The 25,358-nt window shown below is 32.5% G+C and overlaps 4 protein-coding genes and 1 non-coding gene across 5 annotated transcripts; 1 reads left to right on the top strand and 4 right to left on the bottom strand.

Annotated features, from left to right (window-relative positions):
* Positions 1 to 774: 774 nt before the first annotated feature.
* Positions 775 to 2,480, bottom strand: LOC100854516 (small ribosomal subunit protein mS86 (rPPR1)). Its single transcript, XM_003634803.4, has one exon. The coding sequence runs from the start codon at positions 2,357 to 2,359 to the stop codon at positions 1,091 to 1,093; it is 1,269 nt and encodes a 422-aa protein (XP_003634851.3). The 5' UTR covers positions 2,360 to 2,480; the 3' UTR covers positions 775 to 1,090.
* Positions 2,413 to 2,484, bottom strand: TRNAW-CCA (transfer RNA tryptophan (anticodon CCA)). The gene has a single exon. It is a non-coding gene; the product is annotated as a tRNA-Trp (tRNA).
* Positions 2,485 to 6,788: 4,304 nt separating this feature from the next.
* Positions 6,789 to 13,948, top strand: LOC109121382 (tobamovirus multiplication protein 1). Its single transcript, XM_002271451.5, has 11 exons — positions 6,789 to 7,204; positions 7,684 to 7,774; positions 7,864 to 7,916; positions 9,947 to 10,039; positions 10,198 to 10,269; positions 10,811 to 10,883; positions 11,011 to 11,056; positions 11,196 to 11,259; positions 11,744 to 11,797; positions 12,641 to 12,718; positions 12,814 to 13,948. The coding sequence occupies exons 1-11, from the start codon at positions 7,052 to 7,054 to the stop codon at positions 12,904 to 12,906; spliced, it is 870 nt and encodes a 289-aa protein (XP_002271487.1). The 5' UTR covers positions 6,789 to 7,051; the 3' UTR covers positions 12,907 to 13,948.
* On the bottom strand, positions 13,450 to 18,902 carry LOC100255474 (derlin-2.2). Its single transcript, XM_059739955.1, has 6 exons — positions 18,507 to 18,902; positions 17,748 to 17,847; positions 16,291 to 16,505; positions 16,100 to 16,183; positions 14,054 to 14,107; positions 13,450 to 13,947 (listed from the first exon to the last, which is right to left on the bottom strand). Exons 1-6 carry the CDS (start codon positions 18,603 to 18,605, stop codon positions 13,765 to 13,767), a joined length of 735 nt encoding a protein of 244 aa, XP_059595938.1. The 5' UTR covers positions 18,606 to 18,902; the 3' UTR covers positions 13,450 to 13,764.
* Positions 18,903 to 20,961: 2,059 nt separating this feature from the next.
* Positions 20,962 to 23,201, bottom strand: LOC100264098 (cytochrome P450 716B1). The gene is made up of 4 exons (XM_002266992.4): positions 22,615 to 23,201; positions 22,080 to 22,530; positions 21,728 to 21,915; positions 20,962 to 21,376 (listed from the first exon to the last, which is right to left on the bottom strand). The coding sequence occupies exons 1-4, from the start codon at positions 23,110 to 23,112 to the stop codon at positions 21,071 to 21,073; spliced, it is 1,443 nt and encodes a 480-aa protein (XP_002267028.2). The 5' UTR covers positions 23,113 to 23,201; the 3' UTR covers positions 20,962 to 21,070.
* Positions 23,202 to 25,358: the final 2,157 nt, after the last annotated feature.

Below are 25,358 nucleotides of genomic sequence, written 5' to 3'. Positions count from 1 at the left end.
AGCATAGAAGAATTGCTACCAAGTTCTGGAATCACACTACTTTGCCTATTCTAGTTTAAGCAAAGTCTTTTTGCTAATTCTTTTCCTCTCCCCTGTTATACAGGTCAACTTCCCTCCATCTTCTATGTCCTACAGGCTAAATTCTTGCTTATTCATCGAGTTCTACCAAAATTCAGAGCTACTTAGCAACTTCCACTTCTGGCACTAGATCTGAGACATATATATATATGACTTTAATTTCACAATGGAGCAACCTGATCTTCATTATGTTATAGTGATTCACTTAACAGTTACAAACATTCTTTCATGTGATACTTTCAATGCATTGTTAATATGTAGAGCAGAGATCAGGGGTTTGTGTTCATCTCTTAGAAAGTATGATTTAGTTTTCTAATCTATGACTCAGTTCTCTTAACAACAGATTCTATCTAAACAATTTGTGCACTCTCTAAATGTACATACATGTAGGAAATACAAACAATGGCTATCCTGAGTGAAATGGTTACTTCTCGGCCAAAGTTTCAAACTATACTTTACAGGGGTTTAACAATCAATCTCTAGAATCTAGAATATCATCCTAAAAGTGAGAAAATATGGAAGTTTATCTTATATACAGAAGAATACAAGATGGAAACAATAAACAACACAAGGAAGATTTGTCATTAAAGAAAAGAAAGCGTCTTAAATCTGATCCTAAGAACAAAACTTGACACTTTAGGCACAGCGTGTGTAGAAAGTAGTTTAATTATCACCATTAGAAGTTCAGTTAGGAGATTCAATGGAAGAATCAGATAAATTTGATGATTAACTAAAGATCTGATCATCTACAAAAGCCAACATCAAAATTTAGAAGCTACAATATGTTTCACCAGAAGAAAAAAATACTGATGAGACAAAAGTTTCGAAACCAATCCCTCAAAACCAAAACACCATCCTCATATAATGATAAGAGATCCCAATGATTTAACAAGTGAAACGAGGGGGAAGAATTTCCTCTAGACATGCCATTTTTCAGCACAAATTTTCCCCTGGCTTTCAATTTTATTTTCAGATTTATCTAACAAAATCATCCATACCATGTTTTCCTTCCCTACTGAGGCAACCCAGCTTCAATTTCATTCCACTTGTCCACATTCCTTGAGAATTTCTCCTTGATTTGTCCGATAAGCTCCCGAGCTTCTTCGACCTTTGAAATGCTCACAAGGCCATTCACCAGCGAAGTCATGGTGGAAATGTTTGGAAACCAACCCTTCTCCATACACTCCTTACAAAACCGTAATGCCGATTCGAAATCTCCACCTTGGCAGAGGAAGTAAACCAAAGTAAAGTAGCAGTCACTATCTGGTTTACAACCCCTATTCACCATGTCCTTAAACAGCTTTTTGGCTTCATCCAAATTCCCTTCCTTACAGAACCCATGAATCAAATGACAGTAAGTTTCGGAATTGGGCTTCATTCGCCTTGCCAGTATGCCATCCAACAATGCCTTCGCCTCGGAAGACTTCTTCAGTTTACACAAGCTCTGAATCCTAATGTTGTAAGTACTAATCCCTGGCTGCATTTTATACTCCTCCATCATTTTCAACACCTTCCCCACATCTTCATACTTCTCTTCGTTATAGAACCCAGCAAGCAAAATCCCAAAACTAGTCGCATTCGGCTTAACACCCTTCCTACCCATTTCAGCCAAAATCGAATACCCTGAACTGGACGAACCAGACTCCGAAAACGCCTTCAAGACAGTATTATAGGAGTCCAAATTCAGCTCAATTCCATACGTTTTCGGGAATTCAAGAAAAATCCTATTCGCCTCCTTGTAATTCTTCGCCAAAATGCAAGAAAATAGCAGGGCATTGAGTGATCTCACCGTACGATCGACACCCAGCTGGTGCATTTGCTCGAAAGTCCGAACGGCGTCGTTTAGCATCCCGGCCTGGCCGAAGAGGACGATGGCGTGGGACACGAAGCGCTCGGTTCGAAGGTCGGGGCGGGCCTTGAGCTCATCGAGGAAGTGGCGGATGGAATCGAAGTGCTTGGAGTCGGCCAGCTTGGAGATGGCGACGGAGAAGGCGACGCGGTCGAGGTGGGACTCCGGAGTGAGCGCGGCGGCGCGGCAGATTTCCAGGATGCGCTGTGGGTCTTGCTCGGATTTGAGGAGGGAGAGAGCGGCTCTGGATTTCTCCTTGGAGGAGAGTGGAGTGGCGGAGTCGGGAGAGAGGATTGAGGAGAAAAAGCGGCAACGGTGGGAATAGATTGGCCGGAGACGAGAGAGAAAAGCCATGGACTCGAGAGAAAAAACACAGAAATAATATTGAAAGATTAGGGCTTTAGCTTTAGAAAGAGAAACTATTGATTCCATGTTAGGGTTTTTCTAAAAACGGAAAACAAAAAAAATGGATCTGTTGAGGGATTTGAACCCGACGTGAATCGAACACGCAACCTTCTGATCTGGAGTCAGACGCGCTACCATTGCGCCACGGATCCTCAATGGTTTTACCACAAACCATTTTATATATAATACAATTAAATATTTTCAAAGGTTTTACATAGCATATGAAAATTGAAAATATTTCGCAATATTTCTAAATTTTTCCATTACTGCTTCGTGAAAAGTTAAATATTTTTAAAAGTCATGAAGGGAAACTTTTTCTTCAACGAGGATAACTTTGTATCCGTCTAAGAATGTTCCCGAAAACAATTTTTTTATCTGGATCAGATATCGAAAATATTTGTAATATATTTTTTACATTTTCGAATAATTTTTAAAAATAACTTTTATTTATAATATTTTGATGATAATCATTATTCTTTTATGTTATTATAAATATACTTTTTTTCTATTTAAAAAATTATGACATATTTTTAATTTCGCTTTTTTTATTTTATATTAGATAATTTGACCTTTTTAAAAATTTCTAATCACATTTCTCATATTATTAATAATTTTATTTTACATTCTTATCATATTTTTATTTTAGGCACGTGCTTTAAGTGAAACTAAATGGGAGTATTCATTATGCCACCAAAAAATGGTTTTCAACAGTAATGGCCAGCTCATGAATTAGTATGATATATTTTGGAGACCTAGGGTTTCATTATTAATCTAAATTTGACTTCATATGAAATTGTTTTTTAAAAATGACAATTTCAGGTGACGTCGCCCGGCCCCACCTCCAAAATAGTTTTTAGAATTATTTTGGTTCATGCCCGTTGAATAATTATTCTTTTTGGAATTATTTTTTTTAACATAGAGCTTATATAAGAAAATAAAAAAAATAAAAAAAATGAAAATACCTCTGGCCCAATGTTCCTTGGCTCTCCTTTCAAAATTCGGTGTGGCCACCCATGTGGGGGCAGACTGGCAGTTGGGATATAGCGAAAAGTCCCTTTTGTCGAATCCTTTTTCATGTTTGGCAGACAAATTACTTGAAAGCAATGTTTAAAACATATGTAAAAATATTAAAATTATTTTATAAATGTTCATATAAGTACGGTTATTTATCAAAATTTTATAAAAATAAATTTAAATTCCTTTAATATATTTATATTTAATTATTTTAAAAATTAAAAATATTTTTATTAAAACATGTTTTATTATATTTTAAATAAAAATTAAATTAATTTATATAAAATATTTTATTTGAAATATAATTTTTAAATTTTATTACAAACATGTGGTGATAATTTTTTCTATTAATATTAATTTATTTAAATAATTAAAAATATTAATAATTTATCTTATCAAATTAATTTTAATTTATAAAATATTAGGACTTTATTATTATATTTTTATATTATGGCAATTTTTTAATAAAATCATTTTTTAATATTTTAAAATAAAAACATTTAAAATTATAAGAATAAAAAAAATATTAAGAGTGAAGTGATAGTAAATTTTTAAAATAAGATTAATGAGATAAATATGAAAAATAGTTAATAACAAAATGATAATATAAATTTAATCTCTTACAAAAATATGGGTGAAATCTGAGCCATGACATCGTCAAAAATTCAAATTTGATCGTTGGATAAATTTTAATTTTTTTTTAAAAAAATTCAAAAAATCTTCCAAAAAGTTCTGCTACTCTACGTGTCACCCTCACACTCATTGTTTTCACCAATATTTTGCCTCCAAACCGATATGTATGGATATTTTGCCAAACAATATTACTCTTTATTTTAAGAAAAATTTTAGCAGTTAGACTTCATAGGCCAATAATTTGAAATTTAGTTATAATAGTTTATTGGGTTTAGGATTAATTTAAGCATCTAATAATTAGTATTAAGAAACTATTTATTTATAAATTTTTTAATAATACCTCTATTTTGTGACATATCATTTAAAATGGATATATGATGTAACCAACATTTATTGTTATCATTATGTTGAAAACAACACGAGGTTTTTGAATTATTTATTCATATTCTGTTTAAGAATTTCCTTTTATTGAAATAATTCATATGTTCTTATTTTCAAAAAAGTTAGTAAAAATCATTTTCAATCTTCCATTTAACAACTCAGTTAAATCTAGATAATTTAATATAAATATATATAAAAAAAATTGAGCAAACAAAAAACATTATCGCTATACGACTATTTGTGATTGAACAAGATTTTTTATTACTTTTTAATACCATAAATATGTTAAAAAGTATTATATACATATTGAATTAAAAGTACAAGCTTTCAGGAAAATTAATTGTTAAATATAGTATGTTTGATTTGATGGAAGGTCGTGAGTTCGAAACATCTCTTAACATTTGCCTCTCCATGCGTGGGATATAAAACATCCAAATCAACATGATCAATTTTAATACCATAAATATGTTAAAGAACATGATATACATATTGAACCAGTTTAAACTTTTAAGAATATTAGTTGTTCAATATGGTATGTTTGATTTAATGGGAGGTCGTGTATTCCAATCATGTCTAAGTATTTTTTCACTCCACATGTGGGATATAAAACACACAAATCAATATGATCAATTTTCATGGTAACCAAACAAGTTGGTTAACATTTGGTGATCCTTTTAGCTCCTTCCCTTTGTTTCACTATTTATAACATGGGCATGAACATATGGTATGGGTTAGGGTTTTCCAATCATTTAAAGCTCTCTCCAATATTATTTTAATGGCTTCCACTTTATAAGATCTACTTTAATTAATAACAAACGTGTCCATATATTTTACATATACTAAAACCCCAACTAACCCTCAGACAATGAGTCTTGGGGTCAAGGGTTTTTATCTGCTTTTGGGCGGACCCCCACCAAACAAATATGGGAATTGTCGTTCAAATTTCAAAGGCCTTGGCTCAATGTCAATGGCTTATGAATTTGGAATCGACCCATATTGGGCTTCCCAAAGTAAATAGTGAGCAGCGAGTGATATAACCAAAGCACTTTGACAAAGCATATTCCAATGTTTTGATTCTTCATTGAAGTTGGATACCTCGAATGGATTCAATCCCAATTGGTTTGATGTGTTTTTCTATTTGGGTTGGGTTCAATTTTGTGTTTTTAGCATTTTTGTTTTTGTCAATTTTTGTCTTTGATCTTGTCCCTTCGCGTCAAAATAATAATAATAATAATAAATTCATATTGGTTGGTAATTTAAAACATCCAAAAGTTTAAAGGAAAGATAATAAAAAAAAATTAAAAGAATTTATAATTTTTTATTTAATTATAAAATTAAAAAATTGAGAGAAAAAAAGAGAAGAAAGATTAAATTCATGAATAATTTTCTCACTTTTATGTAAATTAAGAGAAAAAATCTTTTCATATTTTTTATTTTCATTTTCATTTTCTTAATATATATATATATATATTGAGGTTAAAAATAAAATAAAAATCATATTTCTTAATATTTTGTATTTCATTTGTTTAGTGCTTTCAAGTGACTAAATATAGCCTAGAAATTTGAAGGAAGCAAATAATAAATTCTAAATGAACCACAAATTACATGACATGAAATTTATGTTGCAAAATTTTATTACTTTAAAAAAACGGCTTATTTTATTTAATATTAGGGAATGATGCAACTTTTAAGTAACATGTTGAATCTTAGAGGCAAATTTTAAGATTGTTAATGAAATTGCCAACCCACTAAATCGCTCGATTTATTAGTGGTTTCTTGAAAATAACACTTACATTGGGTTGGAAGTTAGAATGATTTATGAGAAGCCAAAAGTCAATTTTTTTATTATTAAAATGAGTTGTATTTGTTTAAATAATTTTATGAGATCATAGAAATATTGACTTAATATTAACTTCTTTTAGAAGTGTTTTTTTTTCTCTTATGTAATAAGTTATTTTAGATTTAATAAATTTTGATTCCACTTATATTACCCATTTTAAATTATAATTTTGACTTTAATTTCGACTTAAATTTTAACCTCTAATTTAGGAAAAACCAAATTGTTATCCAAACAAAGCCTTATACTTTGTTATATATAGGGGGATGGATTAGTTCGGGATTTTAAAATGCAAAATTAATAATATTAATTTTGTGTTTAACGTAATTTTAGAAAGTGTTTTTAATATTTTTTATATTATAAATTTACTTTCAAAAAGCTCTAATTAAGGTAGAACAAATAATCGGAATAATCATTTATTAATTATTATTTAAATATAACTTCCCTCCCTCCAATTTTAATCCAAATTATTGATCATAAAAAAAAAGAGGAAAGAAAGCAAAGGAAAAAAAAATATAATTCAATGGAAAATCAACAAATATGAGAGTAAAGGGCGTGAAAGGCGGGAGAAGGCCTTTCAGGAGCTGAAAAGTTAGATAAAATGTGGTGGATGGGAGTAAATCGGGTGTAGCCCAAAGCCAAACAGCATCCCCATCATGGAGACCGTGGAAGCTTAGGTGGGAGGGCTTTCCATCTCTCTTGGACCGGCTGGTGGAGTAGTACTCTCTCTCTCTCTCACTCTCTCGTATCTTCACATTCTCATCAGCTTTGCTCCCTGTCACTAATTTTGACTTTCCCGGCGTTTCTCGGGAAAAAGAAGAGAGAGAAAGAGGAAGCTCGGGGAAATTTGCAGAATGAGGGAAATGCCTCTGGGCTTAGATTCCTTGACGCGGTTTATTGCGCTCGCGTCCAGCTGGTGGGACAAGATCAATGATTCTGCTACCTGGCAGGACGGGATCTTCTACGCTCTCTGTGGTGCTTATGCCCTAGTTTCTTCAGTTGCTCTGGTACTCTTTCTGTTTCTTTGCCTGATTCTTGATTGTGTTGTGCATTGTGTTCCATCTGGTTGCTGAGAAAACGAATTTGTGAGTGCGAGGGGAAAGCGGAAGAGTTGAATGCGGCTGTTTGAGGTGGTTGCGAGTGAGGTTTTAGTTGATTGGATTGCGAACAGTACAATTCGAAAGTTTGTTTTGTTATTATTGTTGTTAGTTTTTGGTTTTGTAGCTTTTGTTAGTCTCTCCGGTGATGAGGCGGAGGATCGGTGTTAGATTTGTTGTGCAGTTGCTGAGCTTATTTGGATCGGGACAGCTGAGATTGTGTGTTGAAAGTGTTTGTTTAGGAGAGAGGACGATTGATGCAATGTATTGTATTTGTAGGAATAGTCAAGAATTGTTTTTCACTGCCGTGATTTGTGGAGTTGAGCTTGATTGTTGAGAAATCTTATGTTGTGCGGTTGACTAAGATTTCATTGATGTGCACTGCGCAGATTCAACTGATAAGGATTGAACTGAGAGTGCCAGAGTATGGTTGGACGACGCAGAAGGTTTTCCATCTTATGAACTTCATCGTCAATGGAGGTGAAATATAGTGTTGCTTGATATTTTGGTTATTTCTTTCTTGTGTGGATGTTTATTATTTGGTTTTTGGGTGAATTTGTGTATTGCAGTGCGGGCAATCGTGTTTGGGTTTCACAAGCAAGTCTTTGTTTTGCATCCCAAGGTAAGCTTACTGTTGTTTCAGGGAAGGATTGTTCCTGTTAAAGCATATCCTTCTTGTCCAAGTATTTGCTTGCTTTGATTTTCTGTTTTTCTTTACTTGATATCATTGTATAATTAATATTTACAATTCTTTTTTCCATTCCACTTACTCATTTTGCACGAGAGACCTGTAGGAGACCCTAAACTTTGAGGAATCCCATGATGTCACTACAGATCCATTTGAGAATAATTATCAACATATACCACAAAATTATTGTTTTCAAAAAGCTGGAGTAAAAGGAAATTTACAGTTATTCCCCTATCTTACAACTGAGACTGCAAGATAGTATTTTCAAGCCTCAAAACTGGTCATTGTAATACTCTGGATAAGGAACTACTTTATTAGGAATGGCCAAATCATTTGATGGTCCACATGTTCTGATTTCCTGTTCCAAATAGTAAGGAGGGATTACTTTAACTCCAATTGCATACAGTTTCCTATTTATTTGGTGAAAATTATCCATGTTCTTATTTTCTTCATTAGAAATTTGTCATATGAAAACTCCAATATATGGGGATAATTTGTAGCAAATTGACTACTGTTAGAAAAAACTTTCCTCTCAAGCACTAAGAGAATATGAGAAAACTAAACAGTTTGGGTCCAAAAGCAATTTTTATGTCATTAGTAAGTACAAGTCTTCTTCCTGAACCAGAACATCTGTAGTGCTGTAAAAAGGAAGATACTGTTTATTTTAGGATGTATTAAATGTATGAAAGAAATGGTGACAGAGGACAATCTCAGCAACAGGGTAAACAGGGCTCTTTAAAACTTCAGGAGTTTCTCTATTAACCACACATGTAACCCTGAAAAACCAGTTTTGATAAAAGCGTTCAAGATAACATGCAAGTACTCATGAATTTCAACTTGATTATAACATGCTCAAGAGCCTAAAGATAAAGTTGAGGAATTTATGTTAAACTTACTCATCAATCGTCTGTTCGTTGATATCAAAGATGTCAAAGGTTTGTCCAAGAGCTTAAGTATGGATATCAGTCTGATATAAGTAATCCCTAGTGCTTGGCTTCCGTGGTATGATACAGTGTTGATTCATATGCAAAAATAGTGGACAGAAAATTCAAAAGAAATTGAGTAAAAAAAAAAATCAGAAATAACTTAGGAATGTAGTGGGCAGAGAGGAAAATGGTTGTGGAATTGTACATTGATTATGGATCAGCAAAGATGATCATGGAAATGTGCACTGATTGCTAAGATTTGGTTCAAATGGATGAGAAGAATGCCCATTTTTTAAGAAAAGGCGAGTCCTAACCAGTGAAAGCTATTTTTTATTTCAGTTTCTGTTTGGTTCTTTTCTACCATCTTTAAAGGTGGTCATCTCTACCTATGTGTCTGACACTGGAAGGTTGTGGCTGGTACCATTCTCCATTATTTTTCTTCCTACCAATTTGAAGCTCAATTTTGGTAGGTGGTTGTTTTGTGTTCCTGATCAATCAAGTAACTTTGTCTTCTCGAAAGCCTTTCATTTATGAGGGTACCATGCCACAGTTTTGGGAGCTCTTTTCAAAAGTCTGTGCACTGAAGTGATTTCTTTCATTGGTAGCCATGGCATTTTGGTGGAAAACAACTCTAATGTTGTCTAGTGTTTCAAAGAGGGAAAAAGGCCATTCTTCAACATTTCTCATATTAGCCAAACTGTTTAATTCAAGAGAGTCAACCTTGTAAAAATGTCCAGATGCCTTCCAAAAGGCTTCTATGTAGCTTGTGATGAACTTGTGGCATCTGAATTTCTTCAAATTTTAATTAGCCTGGCAAATAGTGTGGTTTGTAATAAGTGTTTCCCCTTTGGTACTCTGGCAATGTTCTATTTAATCTCTAAGGGAATAAACTACTGCTCGGCACTGAGATTAATCCATTATAGTGGTTTACAAACTTTCACTGGAATAGATGGTACCGCACTGTTTTCCTGCATCTTGTAGCATCTACAGTGCTCAAAGGCCTGTTTGCTGACAGCATGCATTTGCATCTTGAACCAGGTACTGATTTTGGTATTGTTGGATCTTCCTGGACTTCTGTTTTTCTCTACATACACACTTCTTGTGCTATTTTGGGCAGAGATATATCACCAGGCAAGTAGAGTTCTTTTAATTATTTTTCTACTAAGGGTATTGGTATTTAAAATTTGTAAGGCTAATCCCTCACTTTGGTGAGCTACACATGCTTGTGAATGTGCTTTTATCCATACTCAGGCAGAAATCCTGACACTTTCATCCATATTAATGGGCAGGCAAGAAGTTTACCAACAGACAAGCTCCGGATTTTTTATATTTCAATTAATGCGGCAATATACTTTATACAGGCATGCTTCATCTCTCATACTCTACCATACAGCAGGACCTTCATATAAAAAAAATATTAACTGGTCAATTCTAAGGATCTCTGGCATCATCTTTTAAACAGTTCTCTTTTGTTGGTACTCTCTCTCTCTCTCTCTCTCTCTCTCTCTCTATATATATATATATATATATATATATATATATATAACCACAGAGAGGAGACACAACCATTTAGTTTTCTATCCAAATCCATAACTCTTTTCCAATTAAATGGTTCCATAACTTGTTCAGTATAATAGACCAGCAAATCTCATTCGTCAATCTAGACACCAAAGATTCTGCTTGAGCGGTGCACTATTTGGTTCTCCATTCCAGGAGGCATGCTGTGAATTCCTCTCCTGCCTGGTCTAGGCAGGGGGTAATGGAGGTGTGGTCTGGGGTTCCAACCTCCTAGCATATACAGCCTCCACTAATTTTGGACCTCTGGGAAAACAATATTTTATATTTTATGTTTGTGCTGGATTATTTTAAGTGAAACCTTACAAAAAAAGGTGCTGGAATCAGGTTTGTATCTGGATATACCTCTGGATAGATGACAACAGCGTTGTGGAATTCATTGGAAGTATATTTATGGCAGGTTAGGTGTTGTAACTTGCATCTATATATTCTATGCATTCATTTTCATTTCATTTTTGGAAATTGAGGCTGAAGTTGTCATCTCTCTTTGATTTATTATAATACTAACTTTCCTCATCTTTTTCCAGTGATATCTTTTATAGCTGCGCTAGGTTTCTTGCTGTATGGAGGAAGGTGAGTCTTGTGAATCATTTTAATAGACTACTATTACTTAAGTAGTATCTCAAGCAACCTAGATTATCTTAAGCCACTGGTATGTTATGCATGGTTGTAACTCTGTTTTTCTTGGGTATGTCATCTCCAATTCTTCCAGATTATTTTTCATGCTGAGACGCTTCCCAATTGAGTCCAAAGGAAGAAGAAAAAAGCTTCATGAGGTTTGTGCTTGTTTACTATAGTTTATCTGTTATATATTAACATAGTGGCTAGATTTATTGCTCATTGATGGATCTGCGCATTACTTGAATTTTCGTCAATAGCATGAACCTGAATTTTCTACTATAAGTTCATTGAGTTTGGAATATTTTGATTTATCATAGAATAATACAATCCATTTACATAGATATATGTATGTACATGTAGTATCTGCATGCATGTGCTTCTACAATATGTTTTTGTTTATTATAATATAGTGTGATACACCATTATGAAAGTAAGTGGATTTGGGAGCGCATCTTGAATCAGAGTATGTGAGGTCTTCTTTGGCCTTATATGATCAGCATCTGCCTTGGACTAAAAATTGGCATTTTCCTCAATGGATTAATCTCTGATATTCCTTGTTCATTTACAATTTAAATAGGACACCACTTTGCAAGTTTTTCAATCATGCACTGATTGTTTTCTTGATATTCATTGTTGCAGGTTGGATCTGTTACTGCCATATGTTTCACCTGCTTTCTTATAAGATGCTTTGTGGTAAGCTTCAAACTTAATTGTTTACTAGTTTTTTCAAGAAAAACCTTTCTTGTTCTTGCTATTGAGTTTTTCTAGAGTGCTGAAAGAAACTAGTCTTTTGACTCTTTTCTATCAGTCCTATTTGATGGCATGAATCCTGATCGTCCCTAAAAACAAATTAATGATTTATTTTACTAGTATATCTTGAGGAAATACCCCCTCTCCCTACCCAAAATACACATATTGAAAAAGAAAAGAAAAAGAAACCACAGATGAGGAGTGGAGTTGAATCTTGTTTAGTTTTCAAGCAACAGTTTTGATGGGATTGCAAACAAATCCTGAAACTTGAGCTAGTCACTCCTACCTCAAAAATAATTACCAAAATTGAAAATTTCAAAATTGCCAATACCAAAATAGGGATTTTTTAGATTACGTTGGGGAGTGATTTTAGAAAGCGTTTCTAACATTTCTAACACTTGAATAATAAAAATTTTCAAATATTAGAAATATTAAAAGCGCTTCCTAGAATCACTGTCAAACGAGCTCTTAATGTATTTTTGATTAGTAGTTTGAATCACATAGAAATTAGAGTGAATTAGATATAAAGTCAAGACCAGAGGATATGTTGCAAGGTTGAGACAAATGAGGAATTTCTGATTTCACCACATATCAGTTCCAGTAGGAACTTTGATTTAAACAATTATCTACTTTAGACGTTCACATTAATTGGTACTGTGTGAAGAAGGCTTGGGCCTCTTGCGTATAAGAGGATTGTGACATGGCTGAATCTTATTAGGTCTTGCTGCTGTCCTAAACATACGTGGAATTTCTATACACGATTTTAACAAATTTTCAAAACTGCAGGTTGTTTTATCTGCATTTGATTCAGATGCATCACTTGATGTCTTGAGCCATCCGATCTTGAACTTGATCTACTACATGGTATTCTTCTAACCTCGTTGCTTACAAACTTTCCTCTAGTCGGCATCTTGTACCTTTCTTTTAACTTTTGAATTATTATTTACTAAAAAAAACAGCTGGTTGAGATCCTACCATCGGCTCTTGTGCTCTACATCCTGCGGAAGCTGCCTCCCAAGAGAATATCAGCCCAATATCACCCCATCCGTTAGAGCAGTGCATCTTCATCCCAACATTGTTATTCTTTTCGCCCTAGAAGTGTCGGTTTTTCATGGTCCCAGAGTTAGTTGCTACTGGAGTTGAGAGAGAACCAAGAGCCAGAAAAAACAATCCAGATGTATTATTCTGGTACGGCTCACAACGTCGGAAATTCTTTTTGGCATGTACATTATACATTGTTCTTTGCAGTTTGATCTGGGAGATGATTTGAATTGATTCCATCATGGGTGATTAATCCACCATGTAATCCTTGGCATGCGGTTTCATTTGGTCAAGAACACGTTAGAAAGGAAATTTTCCTGTAATTCAATTGTGGTAGGCGTCGGTTGATGTTTGTTTGTAGGGTTCGACATCATGTTGTGTGCTTAAGGTGGTCTCATATATAAATGTATTTATTTATTTTTGCTGGTATCCGTGTTACATATTCAGTATAAATGGCAATCTTGGGATTACCCAGTTTTGTTTTCGGTATTATTTTTCTTCATAGAATTAGTGATTGGTCAGCGGCTACCAACTCAGAAACAAATTAGAAAAGGAACAAAAGAATAGAAGCCATCCTATATACCAAACTAGAAACCTGCCAGTCAAAAGGGAATTGAATTACAAAACTCATCTCCAAACCCACACCTAGAATAGCATCATCACATATAAGTTAACCCGTTATGTAGTCGACCACATAACGACTTCATAATGACCATGATTGCTATGCTGTTGAGAGTATATACTTTCATAAGAAAAAAAAAGGGTAAAGTCACGCAGAGTTTGGCCCTCCAGCTGTTTTCAGAGGTAGAGCAATATAGGGAAAAGCCCAAGCCCATCCCCATGGTCTTAAAGTTTTCTGGAGGTACTGATTAGTCTTGGTGAGCTCCCTCTGCAAGTGGGGGCGCGAATCTCATGTTTGGATTCCGCGGAACGACGATGGCCTCATCTGCAAACATTGCTTTAATGAACTGTGGAGTTCTTAGGGGCCGACGACCTGTCATTCGCGGATACACATCTTCAAGAAAATAGTAGGCATGACCAGCAATCATACCCTGAACCACAAATAGGTCTTCAGTTCAACATGAGAAAACTGGGCTATAAACAACAGCAAAACACAAGTTTCAGACTTAATTGAAATTGTTATGAAAAAAAACATACCAACAAATCAACCCAAGCACTGGCACCAACAAGGACAGAGAACCCCAAAAGAACCTGCAGGACAAACAAGAATGAAGTTAAACATCACATTGGTTGGAAGACCATTTGAGATAAACCCGAAGCCATAATATCAACTATGAAATTACAGTCATGGTTTGTAAGAGTATAAGGCAACCAAATAATACAAATAAAATTACTCCACAATACAATCTAAAAAAATTTCTGCAAATTCAGATCTTTGCTCACAGAGACAGGAGCTGGCACTAATCAAATCCAATATAATCTATTAAGGCACACTCTTGTTCCTATACTCTTTGTTTATTTATTTATGTATCTTTGAGTTAAAAGGCAATATGGTTTGGGTCCCCATGGAGAATCCAAAGGGCTTGGCCATGGAAGGTTCATCAATTATAAAAAAAAAAGGTTTGTGCATCCATGGTTTATTTTTTTGTAAGCATGTCAAGGGAATCACAGAGAAAAGAAGTAAAAACCCCCCACTTGTGGCAGGACCGATGCTTTATGTTATTAAGGACTCTCTTAGTGGAACAGCTAAGGGTTTGTTTGGAAAAGTTTTTTTTTTTTTTCATAAGAGAATGTATGAAAAGTGCAAAAATTCACAAGAGCACACTGGAAGTATACAATGAGCTTGTTTGGAATTTTAGAAACAATTCTCAATTATTTTCAAGAACAAAATTTTGTATGGAAACTCAAATATGCAAAATAGTTTTCTCAATTTATTCTCTATAAAGTTTTGTGCACTTCGATACAATATGAAATTTCCCAAAGCACTCCCTATGACTATGTTTGGTTTCAAAAAAATTTGAGGGTAAATGCAAGGGAAAAAAATTAGAGAGGAAGAGAAGAAGGAAAGAAAAAAATGAAGAAAATAAAAAATGGATTTAAAGTCAATAAATTATTTTATATGTCATTTCAAACTCATTTCACTTATTTTAACTCTTTCATATAAAGATTAAATAATTTAAAAATGCATAAATTTTTAACTAATTTTAATTATATTTGAATTTCTTTGAAATTTTTTATAATACAATCAAACACGAGAAAATCATTTTCTTTAACACTTTTTTCTCTCCGTAGTATCTTCCGAGAACCAAACTTTAACTTATATTTTCAATTGTTTCTCATAACACTCTACAAAAACACTTGAAAACACCTCAAATCTATTTTAAAACACACCCTGTTTCGAGAATGAATTTTCAAATACTATTTCCTTAAAAAAAAATTTCCAAACGTGTGTTTTAGATAATGGTTTTTAAAAACAGTTTCCTAACAGTACTAAGAATGCGTTTGATAGTGATTTTAAGAAGTGTTTCTAGTCTTTCTAACACTTGACAATTTTTATCTTTCAAGTATTAAAGATGCTAGAAACACTTCCTAAAATTATTGTCAAACACACTCTAAAAGTGCGTTTGGTAATAATTTTAGAAAACGTTTCTATCATTTCTAATACTTGAATAATACAAATTTTTAAGAATTAAAAAAGGTTAGAAATACTTTTTAAAATCACTGTCAAATGTGTGTTAAGAGTGCGTTTGGTAGTAATTATAGGAAGTGTTTTTAGGCTTTATAACGCTTGGAAATTTTCATCCTTCAAGTATTATAAAGTTCAAAAACACTTCCTATAATCACTGCCAAATGCATTCTAAGTTTCTAAGCAAGAACTATGCCCAATAAGTTATTACCATGAAGCTCAAAAGAACAACCTACCAGTTGAAAATGGCTGGCAAAACAAATATGTTCTTAAGCTTTTTTGTATTCATTTATTTATTCCAGGGTAGGCAACCTTTCTTTCTTGCCCTTTTTCCAGCTTTTTCCAGATATTGAAGCTGGACAATTTCTTATAAGTAAAGATTCCTAGAATAAATTTATAACGTTACTCACTACACATAAATTCAGGATTTTGACAAAAGAGTGCATATTCAAGTAAATTTCTGAACAGTGAAAGAACACTAAAAATGGCAAGTATACAGCATATAGAAATAGAATTGTTTGAAAAGGTAGAATAATAGAAACTTGAGGCTCACTCACCCATGGAAGGTAGGCCGCTGTGAAGGTAAAGAGGCCCAAGAAACTCATATGGATAAAAGGATTTTGCTTGCTCCACACATAAACCTGTACAACAGGAAAAACAGAGTAACAAGACATCCAAAACAGTTGTTGCACAATGACTGTAACCAATAAAACATCTTCTATGTGTGAGCAAAGAAAAATTAACTAACCATCATGAATGTCAATGAATTGCTCAGGAATATAATTTTTGCAAATGACTCTGATACATATGGTATCATCCCCCCAATGAGAACAATCCCCGTTAAAACAGTGGCACCAAATAAGAGCATGTAAAAGAAATCGGCGGTCCTTCCCCTGAAAGAGTTCTCTTCAAGAAGTTTGCAGTATCGAGCAAGAAAGAACATGTGGAACAGAAAGTCCAAATCTGGCATAATGAAAATGAAACCATATTAGATGTCAAGTGTTGAATGAACAAGAACTAAGTTAAGTCAGAATTCAATGGATCAATATAATTATAAATATGGAAATGGATATCTTGATGAAAAAAAAAAAACGAATGTGCCTCTTTTGAACTGGTATGCCAATACAGTTAAAGAAATCCTATTATCTTGGCATGGAAGATTTGTGGGGAAAAAAGAGAGAAAAAGTTTGGAGAACTGCCCATTATGCCTTTTTTGGACTAATTGGCAGGATAGTAACCACATAACCATTGAAGGGCTGGAGCATCATTTCAATCTCTTAAAGCCTCTCTTGTTTAAACCATGTTCCTTTGGTGCCCTCCATTCATGGATGTCGGTCCCTTATCCTTGTTCAATTCCATAGGTGATGGGAAACTCCTTAGTGTTTGATGCCTTGTGGGTGTATTTTTCTCACTTCTTGGCATCCTTTGTCTATCCCATAGATAAGGGTTGTGCCCTTTTTTTCATAGGCATTTTTCCAATAAATTTCTCATTGCCTATAAAAAATTAAATAAAATTGAATATGTAAATACATTCATGAAGAATAATGAAACCATAGAAGCTTAAGAGATCCATAACTAAGGACGAACATCCCATATCAAGAAAAAGAAAAAGAAAAAGGGACTATAACCACCTAACTTTTGGCGGTGTGGAGCATTAGTTCAATCCCTTAAAGCCTTTCTTGTTTCAATCATGTTCCTGTGGTGTCATCCGTTCATAGACGTCAGCCCCTTATTGTTGTTCAATTTTGTACATTGGTGGGGAACTCTTTAGCGTTTTGGTGCCTTATGGGTGTATTTTTCTTGCCTGTTTATGTCCTTTGTGTACCCCATGGACATGGGCTGTGCCCCTTTTTATCTTAGGCACTTTTCTAATAATTTTTTCTTTGCCTATCAAAAAATAAAATGAAATCGAATATGCAAATAAATTCAAGAGGCATAATGAAACCCTAGAAACTTAAGAGATCCATACCAAAGGATGGACAACCCATTTCAATAAAAATAAAGGCACAAAGGGATTGTTGGTTGCTTATAGCAGTTCTCTGAGAATGACATTACACTTTTTTCAATAAGCAACTGAAGCAAAAATCACTATAAAGAAAGCACCAGAAAAAGGGCTGCAAGGTACAAATGATATATGCAAAGAAGGCCATTGTATTTAACCAATATAGCACAGAAATGGATAAAGATCCAAGGCAAACAAGTTACCCATTTTCCGGAAGTACAGGAAATTGGTGATAAGGCGCCATACTTCATACTGCTTAACCACAAGTTTAGGGTTCAAGTACAAATTATAAGGAGATATAATCTGCAAGAAAAGTATTTTACATCATCATTGATCCAAATAACATAGGGACTCTCTTTCAAAACTTCCAATTCCACAAGTTTAGGGTTCAAATTGAAATTATAAGGAGAAATAACCTACAAAAAAAATAATTTAGAAACAATCATCATTAATCAAAACAACAAAGGAACTGTCTTTCAACATTCTCAAATTCTGCTTAACCCTTCCTGACATTAATATTTGAATATTTTCTGCTTACAAATTTTAATTACAAACAAACACTAATTGCAGTGAAAATTTGAGATTTTCCCAGCGTCAGCTGAAGAAAGACAAAAAATTTCCCCAGGTTTCCCAGTGAAATAGTTAGTGATAAATGGAATCTTGAAGAAAACTTTACTGGATCCTTTTCCAGGAACAATTTTCCATCGAAACAAACAGGGCCGAAAGTAGAAAAACATAGAACGACCCATAATCCGCAGAAAATTAAAACCCCAAAATTTATCAAAATTGAAACAGACCCATTTGAAAATCATTCAAATTTAGCCAAACCCAATTGCCAAAAATCAAAACCACTAAGAATTGAACATCGAAAACAAAAACCCTATCAACCCTCCACACAAGGGAATAAACAAGAATAATGCACACCGATACATCGAAAAAGCCTGAAAGATACAGAGGCATACGTCGAGAGAGCAACCGATGGTGGTGACGATTGCGGCGGTGAGATAAGAGCGGGTGATGATTGGCATCTGCTTGTACCATTCTTCAACGGCTTGAGCCATTGTCCCCTCCTATTATTTCTGATTTACAACAAAACCCTAATCCCAGAGAAGAAATCTAGGGCAAATTTTCGAAAAATTTTCAGCTTCAGCGGATCGATACAAAGGGTTTTACAGTTGCAAAGAAAGATTGTGGAAAATAGGAGCTGGGAATGGTATCGTTCGCGGCTGAACTTTTGTTCCAAATGACAATACCAAATCAATGACAAAGCGCGTGAAAACACACGCACCAATCACCTAGTTTTAAGTTTTTAACTGAGAATTTCTTTAGAAGTAGTTCTCACAATAGTCGTTTTAGTCAAATAGCATATTTCTATGGAAGCCATTTTATAAAGAATTAATTATTAGATATAAATAAAAATTATTTTCATAATATTTTTAATAATAAATTGAATAAAAATGATTGTTCAAAGAAATATTTATTAAATATTTTTTAGGATTTTAAAATTATTTTGTTCATACTAGCTTTAGCCATATTTCAAGAATTTTTTTTTATTTTAAAAAAAGGTAATTTAAACAAAATTTAGAAAAATTAAATATTATGTACCACTCATAGATTATGGAAGAAACTACTAACAATGTATATACAATGAACCCATTTTATTATGGAGTTGTGTAGAAATGTGAGGGTTTATGAATCAAAAATGGATAATATTTTCACAAGAGGAAGTTGATGTTTTTTATTTTATATATAGTTTTTTGTTAAAATTAATTTGTTTTTTGACTTTACATTTTTATTTTTTATTTTTTCATGACTTATTATAAAAACAAACAATCTAATACTTAATACTAAGTGTTATTTAGTTTTAACTTTTATTTAGAATTAAGTAAAATAAAAAACCAATACCATTGAAGCAAATTATTTCAAATAATATTAGAGTCAATCATCGATCTTGATGTTAAAGTCTATTTGTTTGGTCCATTGTGAGGACATAAAAATAAATTATATATTTAAAAAGTAATATATCATCACACTATCAATATTACTTATTTAGCTAATATTTCTTAAATATTTTTTCTTTTTTGTCCCTATCATTTCTAGCATACATGATAATCAATTAAAATTTCAAACTTTCCCAAATTTCCTTCTTGTTTCTTTTCCTTTCTCTCAAACCAAATAGACTATGTAACCAAAGAAAAAAGGAAGAAACATATTTATTAGTAGAGTATTCACACTAAAGTTGATCATTGAATTTTTCAACATCTCCTGTTGATATCATTCCTTATCTTTAGACAAATGGTCCCAAGCTTGGCTAAAGGAGGAAGGCATATGCTTAGCAGGTTGGGACAAACACATTTGCCTTGGTGAATGTGCCCTCTTTGTCTTCACATTTGGTCCCAATTGTGTACTTTCCAACTCTTTGAATGTGAAATTTGTCATCTAATTCCTCTTAAATATTCTTCTTCCATAACCATCTTTTTTTTTACTTGGAAAATGCTAACCAACCTATTCAACAATAAACCGGATTAAATATATATATGATGAAATTTAGGTTATTGAATAAGCATATAAATAAATAAAAGTTAAATATAAAGATAAAAATATATGAGATTAAGATATAAATAATGAAACTTAAAAATATATATGTGATACCACTTGATTAATGGTATCTTTTTCGATAGGTACTGAAAAATTACACTTTTATATTGTAGTTAGACCCTTATGATTTTTCTCATCTTTTACTTGGGCCACTATAAGAATTTAGTAATTATATTGAAGTTAAGTTACCCAATTAAACTAAAAACTTATGTTAATGTTAGACAATCGGTTAAGTATTATATATCGTACCAACTTGTTTAGATTAAAACTCAAAACTTCGTCTTATGGATAACTTTATTTTGAGGTTCGCTTAAACTTTTGATTTATCCATGTTAGATTTTAGTAAAGTCTCAAAGAAAAGAAATCAAATTTGAAGTAAAATGATTTTCTTATATAATGAAAAATAGGAAAGAAATTAAATATAATTAAAAATTAGTTATGAATTTATATATTTTCAAATATTTAATTTTAATATAAAAGAGGAACAGTAGGTGAAATGATTTTTAAAAAGTATGTAAAAATAATTTATTAACTTTAATTTTTTTTTTCTTCATTTTTTTTAAAATTTCTTAATATATTCATCATATTAACTTTAAATTAACATCTCGCTTTAAGAACATCGTTTTTAAACAACTTTTTTAAAGTTACATGTGAGTTCAATTACTTTGATAAAATTATGACCATGACTTTTTAGTTATATAATAAGACTTCAATGTGAGAATAAATTAAAAACTTAATCTTATCAACTTTTTAATATTGTGAAGAAGGCTAAATATTCTCGTAGTTTACAAGTGACAAGTACTAGAACATGGAGGAGACTCCCAAGAAGGTAAATGTTTTCACTTTATAGCTAAAAACAAAATGGTGTGAAGATTACAACATTGCAATGACTAAAAACAATATATATAGATCTTGAAATTACATCTATCTATGGTGCAATCTTTGGCTCAAGAAAGACTAATAGTCCTTGTTGAGGCATTGGCATTGGATCCCTAGTGATAACATCCTCGCCATCGAGTAGTTTCCATCTAAATTGGGTGATTAAATAGTGAATTGAGACTAAGGATTCAATTCTCACAAACTCATTTCCTGGACAAATCCTCATTCCTCCTCCAAATGGAACAAAATTGTAAGGTGGGATTGATGTCTGGTTATCGAATCGAGTTGGGTTGAATTTCCATTGATCTATAAAGATTTGATCATCCATATGGGTTGGACTTGCAGCCCAGAACACCTAATCAATAAACATGAGAAGTAGATGATGAGTCAATATTACTTGTGTTAACACAACCATACATACAAGTGGAATATACCAACACTCAAGAATCTATTAATCAAATGAAGATAGAAGAATTTCACAACTTCTATTCTTTTATGAAACCTTAATCATAAGACAGTTAATTATGACATGGCCGACAAACTTGTTATTCAATAAATAACCAAAAAAAAAAACTTCAAATCTTATGAGTTGATCGACTAGTTCAATTCGTGACATCCTCTATGTAATATAACAAGATCATAATCTAACAATTTGATCACTTGTATGTTTGATGAGCTCATAAAAATAATGGAAACTTTGACTTACTTGCCACCCTTTAGGAATCAAGTAGCCACCATACTCAAAATCTTTGAGGACTTTCCTGAAACCACCAAATACGGGAGGGATGATCCTCATAGTCTCCATTGCTGCTTTCCATGTGTGTTTCATCTTAGCAAGATCATCCCAATTGAGAAGCTCTCCAGAAACTTTGGTCTTTGCTATTTCTTCATGCTCTGCAGATGAGAAACCAATATTTATCACATTACATCAATCCTTAATTAACATATGATCAAACACAATTGCATCTATATATGACTATATATATATATATATATATATATATATATGTATGTATAGACTCGTCTTTATATGATACAGGATATCACAATGGCTTTACCATGGACAATAGCATCATAAGCGACCGGGTCTTTCGCTAGGAACCATAGCAGGAAAGTTAAAAGGCTTGTTGAAGTCTCATGTCCAGCAAACATGACAACAATAGCATTATCCAAAATCTCTTCTTCGGTCATTGTCCTCGTCTGATCTGGACTGCTTTGGTGCTGGATGTTGAGCATGCAAGTGATGAAATCATCCTGTGGGGAAGATTGCCCTAGCTCCATTGCTGATCTCTTCTCGTGTATGAGCTCACTAACCACTCTCCTGATCCTTCTGCTTGCTTTTAGGCCATTACTGAACCGAGTGAATGGCAGATTTATTGGTACAGACCATAGGCCTTGTGTGAGGAGATGAAAATCATGAATAAGCATCTCCCTATCCTTCCCTTGTTCTAGATCAAATAGAAGAGAGCATATGACATCAAACATGAGCTGCTTCATCATCGGATAAACCTGCAGGATCAAGAAAAGTAGCACTACTTCCCTCATTAGCATTAATACAAAATTAGCTAATTAATGGGTCGAATTAAGGCTTACCTTGACTGTTTGGTGGCCCTTCCAATTCATGTCAAGATGTTGCCTAACCACTCTATCAATCTTCCCAACATATTTCTTCAAGGATTCAGGCTTCAAGAACATCCCAATTGCACCCCTTACTCTTCTGTGATCTTCACCTGCCAACTCTGTCAAATTCTTATCCCCCAATATCCTTCTAATAGGCTGAGGTTGCTGGTTCGCCAGAATCACCCCATCATTAGTGAATATGAACTTGTTTGCAGCTGCCCCACTGAGAAGAACAGTAGGAGTCCCAAAGAGGCTGAGCTTGGACACTGCCCCATACTTCTGAATTCTACTTTGAAGCCATTTTTCACCTGTGTTTTTTCTCAGAGCATGTAAGAAGCTGAAGCTTTGGCCTATGAAGGGGATGCCTAGAGAACCAGGAGGAAGCTTTTGAGATACCCCCCTTCTTTCTCTAAGAAAAAGTATGATGAAGATTGGAAGAAGGAAGATCAACAGAAGGTTGAAGATTGACATTGCAGTACTGTTGATGGAGGAAGGACATGAGAGACACAAAAAGTGGTGAAGCTTTTGCAGTCCAAAAATGTTTATTTACTATGATATCCTCTATGCTAATCTGACCTATAATGATTACGTTAGTGTCCTCTTTTTATTTATTTGCTGTCTATCACTTGTCTCTTTTGTTTGTTGCTAGAATATATATATATATATATATATATATATATATATATGTGTGTGTCGGCAGAGGTTGTATTCCATGGAAACCGTATGTATCCAAAAGGATAACATTCATTTTTTTACTTTTGATATGGTTATATCGTTTATTACTGATTTTAGGGAACACTTTTTATTTCAAATATTTTAAAATTTTTACCTTTTAAACACTTTCTAAAATCATTATGAAATACATTCTACTAGTGTGAATAATATTGTTTTAATATAAACTCTATGAAAGTGTCATTGCAAGTAATTTTTTAAAATTTTAAAAATATTTTCTAAATTTTATTAAATTGATTATTTTTTTTAAAAAAAAATACTTTTTAGATTAAAAACGATTCTTAAAATCATTATCTAATAGATTATAAAAGAACTTTTAATAATGTTTCTACTTAAAGTGTTTTACTTGTAAATGTTTTTAAAAATAATTATTCGTCAAGTATTTTTTCAAGAACAACTTTCGATTTTACTGATCCAACCGTTAATGAATTTATTTAGAAGTAGTTCTCACAATAGTGGTTTTAGTCAAATAGAATATTTCTATGGAAGCCATTTTATAAAGAATTAATTATTAGATATAAATAAAAATTATTTTCATAATATTTTTAATGATAAATTGAATATAAATGTTTTTTCAAAGAAATATTTATTAAATATTTTTTAGGATTTTAAAATTATTTTTTTCATACTAGCTTTAGCCATATTTCAAGAATTTTTTTTTTTTTAAAAAAAGGTAATTTAAACAAAATTTAGAAAAATTAAATATTGTGTATTACTCGTAGATTATGGAAGAAGCTACAAACAATATATATGCAATGAACCCATTTTATTATGGAGTGTTTCGAAATGTGAGGGTTTATGAATCAAAAGTGGATAATATTCACACAAGAGGAAGATGATGTTTATTTTTTATTTTTAGTTTTTTACTAAAAGTAATTTACTTTCAAACTTTACATTATTTGTTTTTTTTTATGACTTATTATAAAAACAAAAAATCTAATATTCAATACTATGAAGTACTATTTAGTTTCAACTTTTATTTATAATTAAGTAAAAAAATAAATACCATTAAAATAAATTATTTCAAATAGTATTAGAGTCAATCATCAAACTTGATATTAAAGTCTATTTGTTTGGTCCATCGTGAGGACATAAAAATAAATTATATATTTAAGAAGTAATATATCATCATACTATCAATATTACTTGTTTAGTTACTATTATAGTTTAATTTTCATCTCAATGTCAACAAACAAATATTCACATTTAAATTAGTTATTTCAATGGAAAAATTAGAAATTAATATTTCTCAAATTTTTTTTGGCCCTTTCATTTCTAGTATACGTGATAATCAATTAAAATTTCAAACTTTCCCAAATTTCCTTCTTGTTTCTTTTCCTTTCACACAAACCAAATAGACTATGTAACCAAAGAAAAAAGGAAGAAACATATTCATTAGGAGAGTGTTCACACTAAAGTTGATCATTGATTTTTTCAACATCTCATGTAGATATCATTCCTTATCTTTAGACAAATGGTCCCAAGCTTGGCTAAAGGAGGAGGGCCATATGCTTAGCAGGTTGGGACAAACACATTTGCCTTGGTGAATATGCCCTCTTTGTCTTCGCATTTGGTCCCAATTGTGTACTTTCCAACTCTTTGGATGTGAAATTTGTCATCTAATTCTTCTTACATATTCTTCTTCCATAACCATCTTTTTTTTACTTGGAAAATGCTAAGCAATGTATCCGACAATAAATCGGATTAAATATATATGATGAAATTTAGATTATTGAACAAACATATAAATAAATAAAAGTTAAGTATAAGGGTAAAAATATATGAGATTAAGATATAAATAATGAAACTTAAAAATATATACGTGATACCACTTGATTAGTGATATTTTTTTCGATAGGTATTGAAAAATTACACTTTTATATTGTAGTTAGACCCTTATGATTTTTCTAATCTTTTACTAGGGCCGATTATAATGATCTTATTAGATACAAGAGCCACTATAATAATTTAGTAATTATATTGAA

This window comes from Vitis vinifera, chromosome 10 (genome assembly GCF_030704535.1).
Source record: "Vitis vinifera cultivar Pinot Noir 40024 chromosome 10, ASM3070453v1".
In the NCBI taxonomy this organism is placed as follows: Eukaryota; Viridiplantae; Streptophyta; class Magnoliopsida; order Vitales; family Vitaceae; genus Vitis; species Vitis vinifera.
This window is presented reverse-complemented; position numbering and strand designations above follow the sequence as displayed.

Bases quoted from the DNA above. Each gene is read 5' to 3' on its own strand.
- LOC100255474 (XM_059739955.1), bottom strand. From the start codon at position 18,605: ATGGCTCAAGCCGTTGAAGAATGGTACAAGCAGATGCCAATCATCACC. The intron at 14,108-16,099 runs GTGAGTGAGCCT...TTTGTCCTGCAG, and splicing joins CAGCGGCCTACCTTCCATGG to GTTCTTTTGGGGTTCTCTGT. The intron at 13,948-14,053 runs GTATGTTTTTTT...TTTGTGGTTCAG, and splicing joins GTGCTTGGGTTGATTTGTTG to GGTATGATTGCTGGTCATGC.
- LOC100264098 (XM_002266992.4), bottom strand. From the start codon at position 23,112: ATGTCAATCTTCAACCTTCTGTTGATCTTCCTTCTTCCAATCTTCATC. The intron at 21,916-22,079 runs GTAAAGCCATTG...TCTCATCTGCAG, and splicing joins TTATGATGCTATTGTCCATG to AGCATGAAGAAATAGCAAAG. The intron at 21,377-21,727 runs GTAAGTCAAAGT...TTTATTGATTAG, and splicing joins TGATTCCTAAAGGGTGGCAA to GTGTTCTGGGCTGCAAGTCC.
- LOC100854516 (XM_003634803.4), bottom strand. From the start codon at position 2,359: ATGGAATCAATAGTTTCTCTTTCTAAAGCTAAAGCCCTAATCTTTCAA.
- LOC109121382 (XM_002271451.5), top strand. From the start codon at position 7,052: ATGAGGGAAATGCCTCTGGGCTTAGATTCCTTGACGCGGTTTATTGCG. The intron at 10,040-10,197 runs GCAAGTAGAGTT...ATTAATGGGCAG, and splicing joins GGGCAGAGATATATCACCAG to GCAAGAAGTTTACCAACAGA. The intron at 12,719-12,813 runs GTATTCTTCTAA...TAAAAAAAACAG, and splicing joins TGAACTTGATCTACTACATG to CTGGTTGAGATCCTACCATC.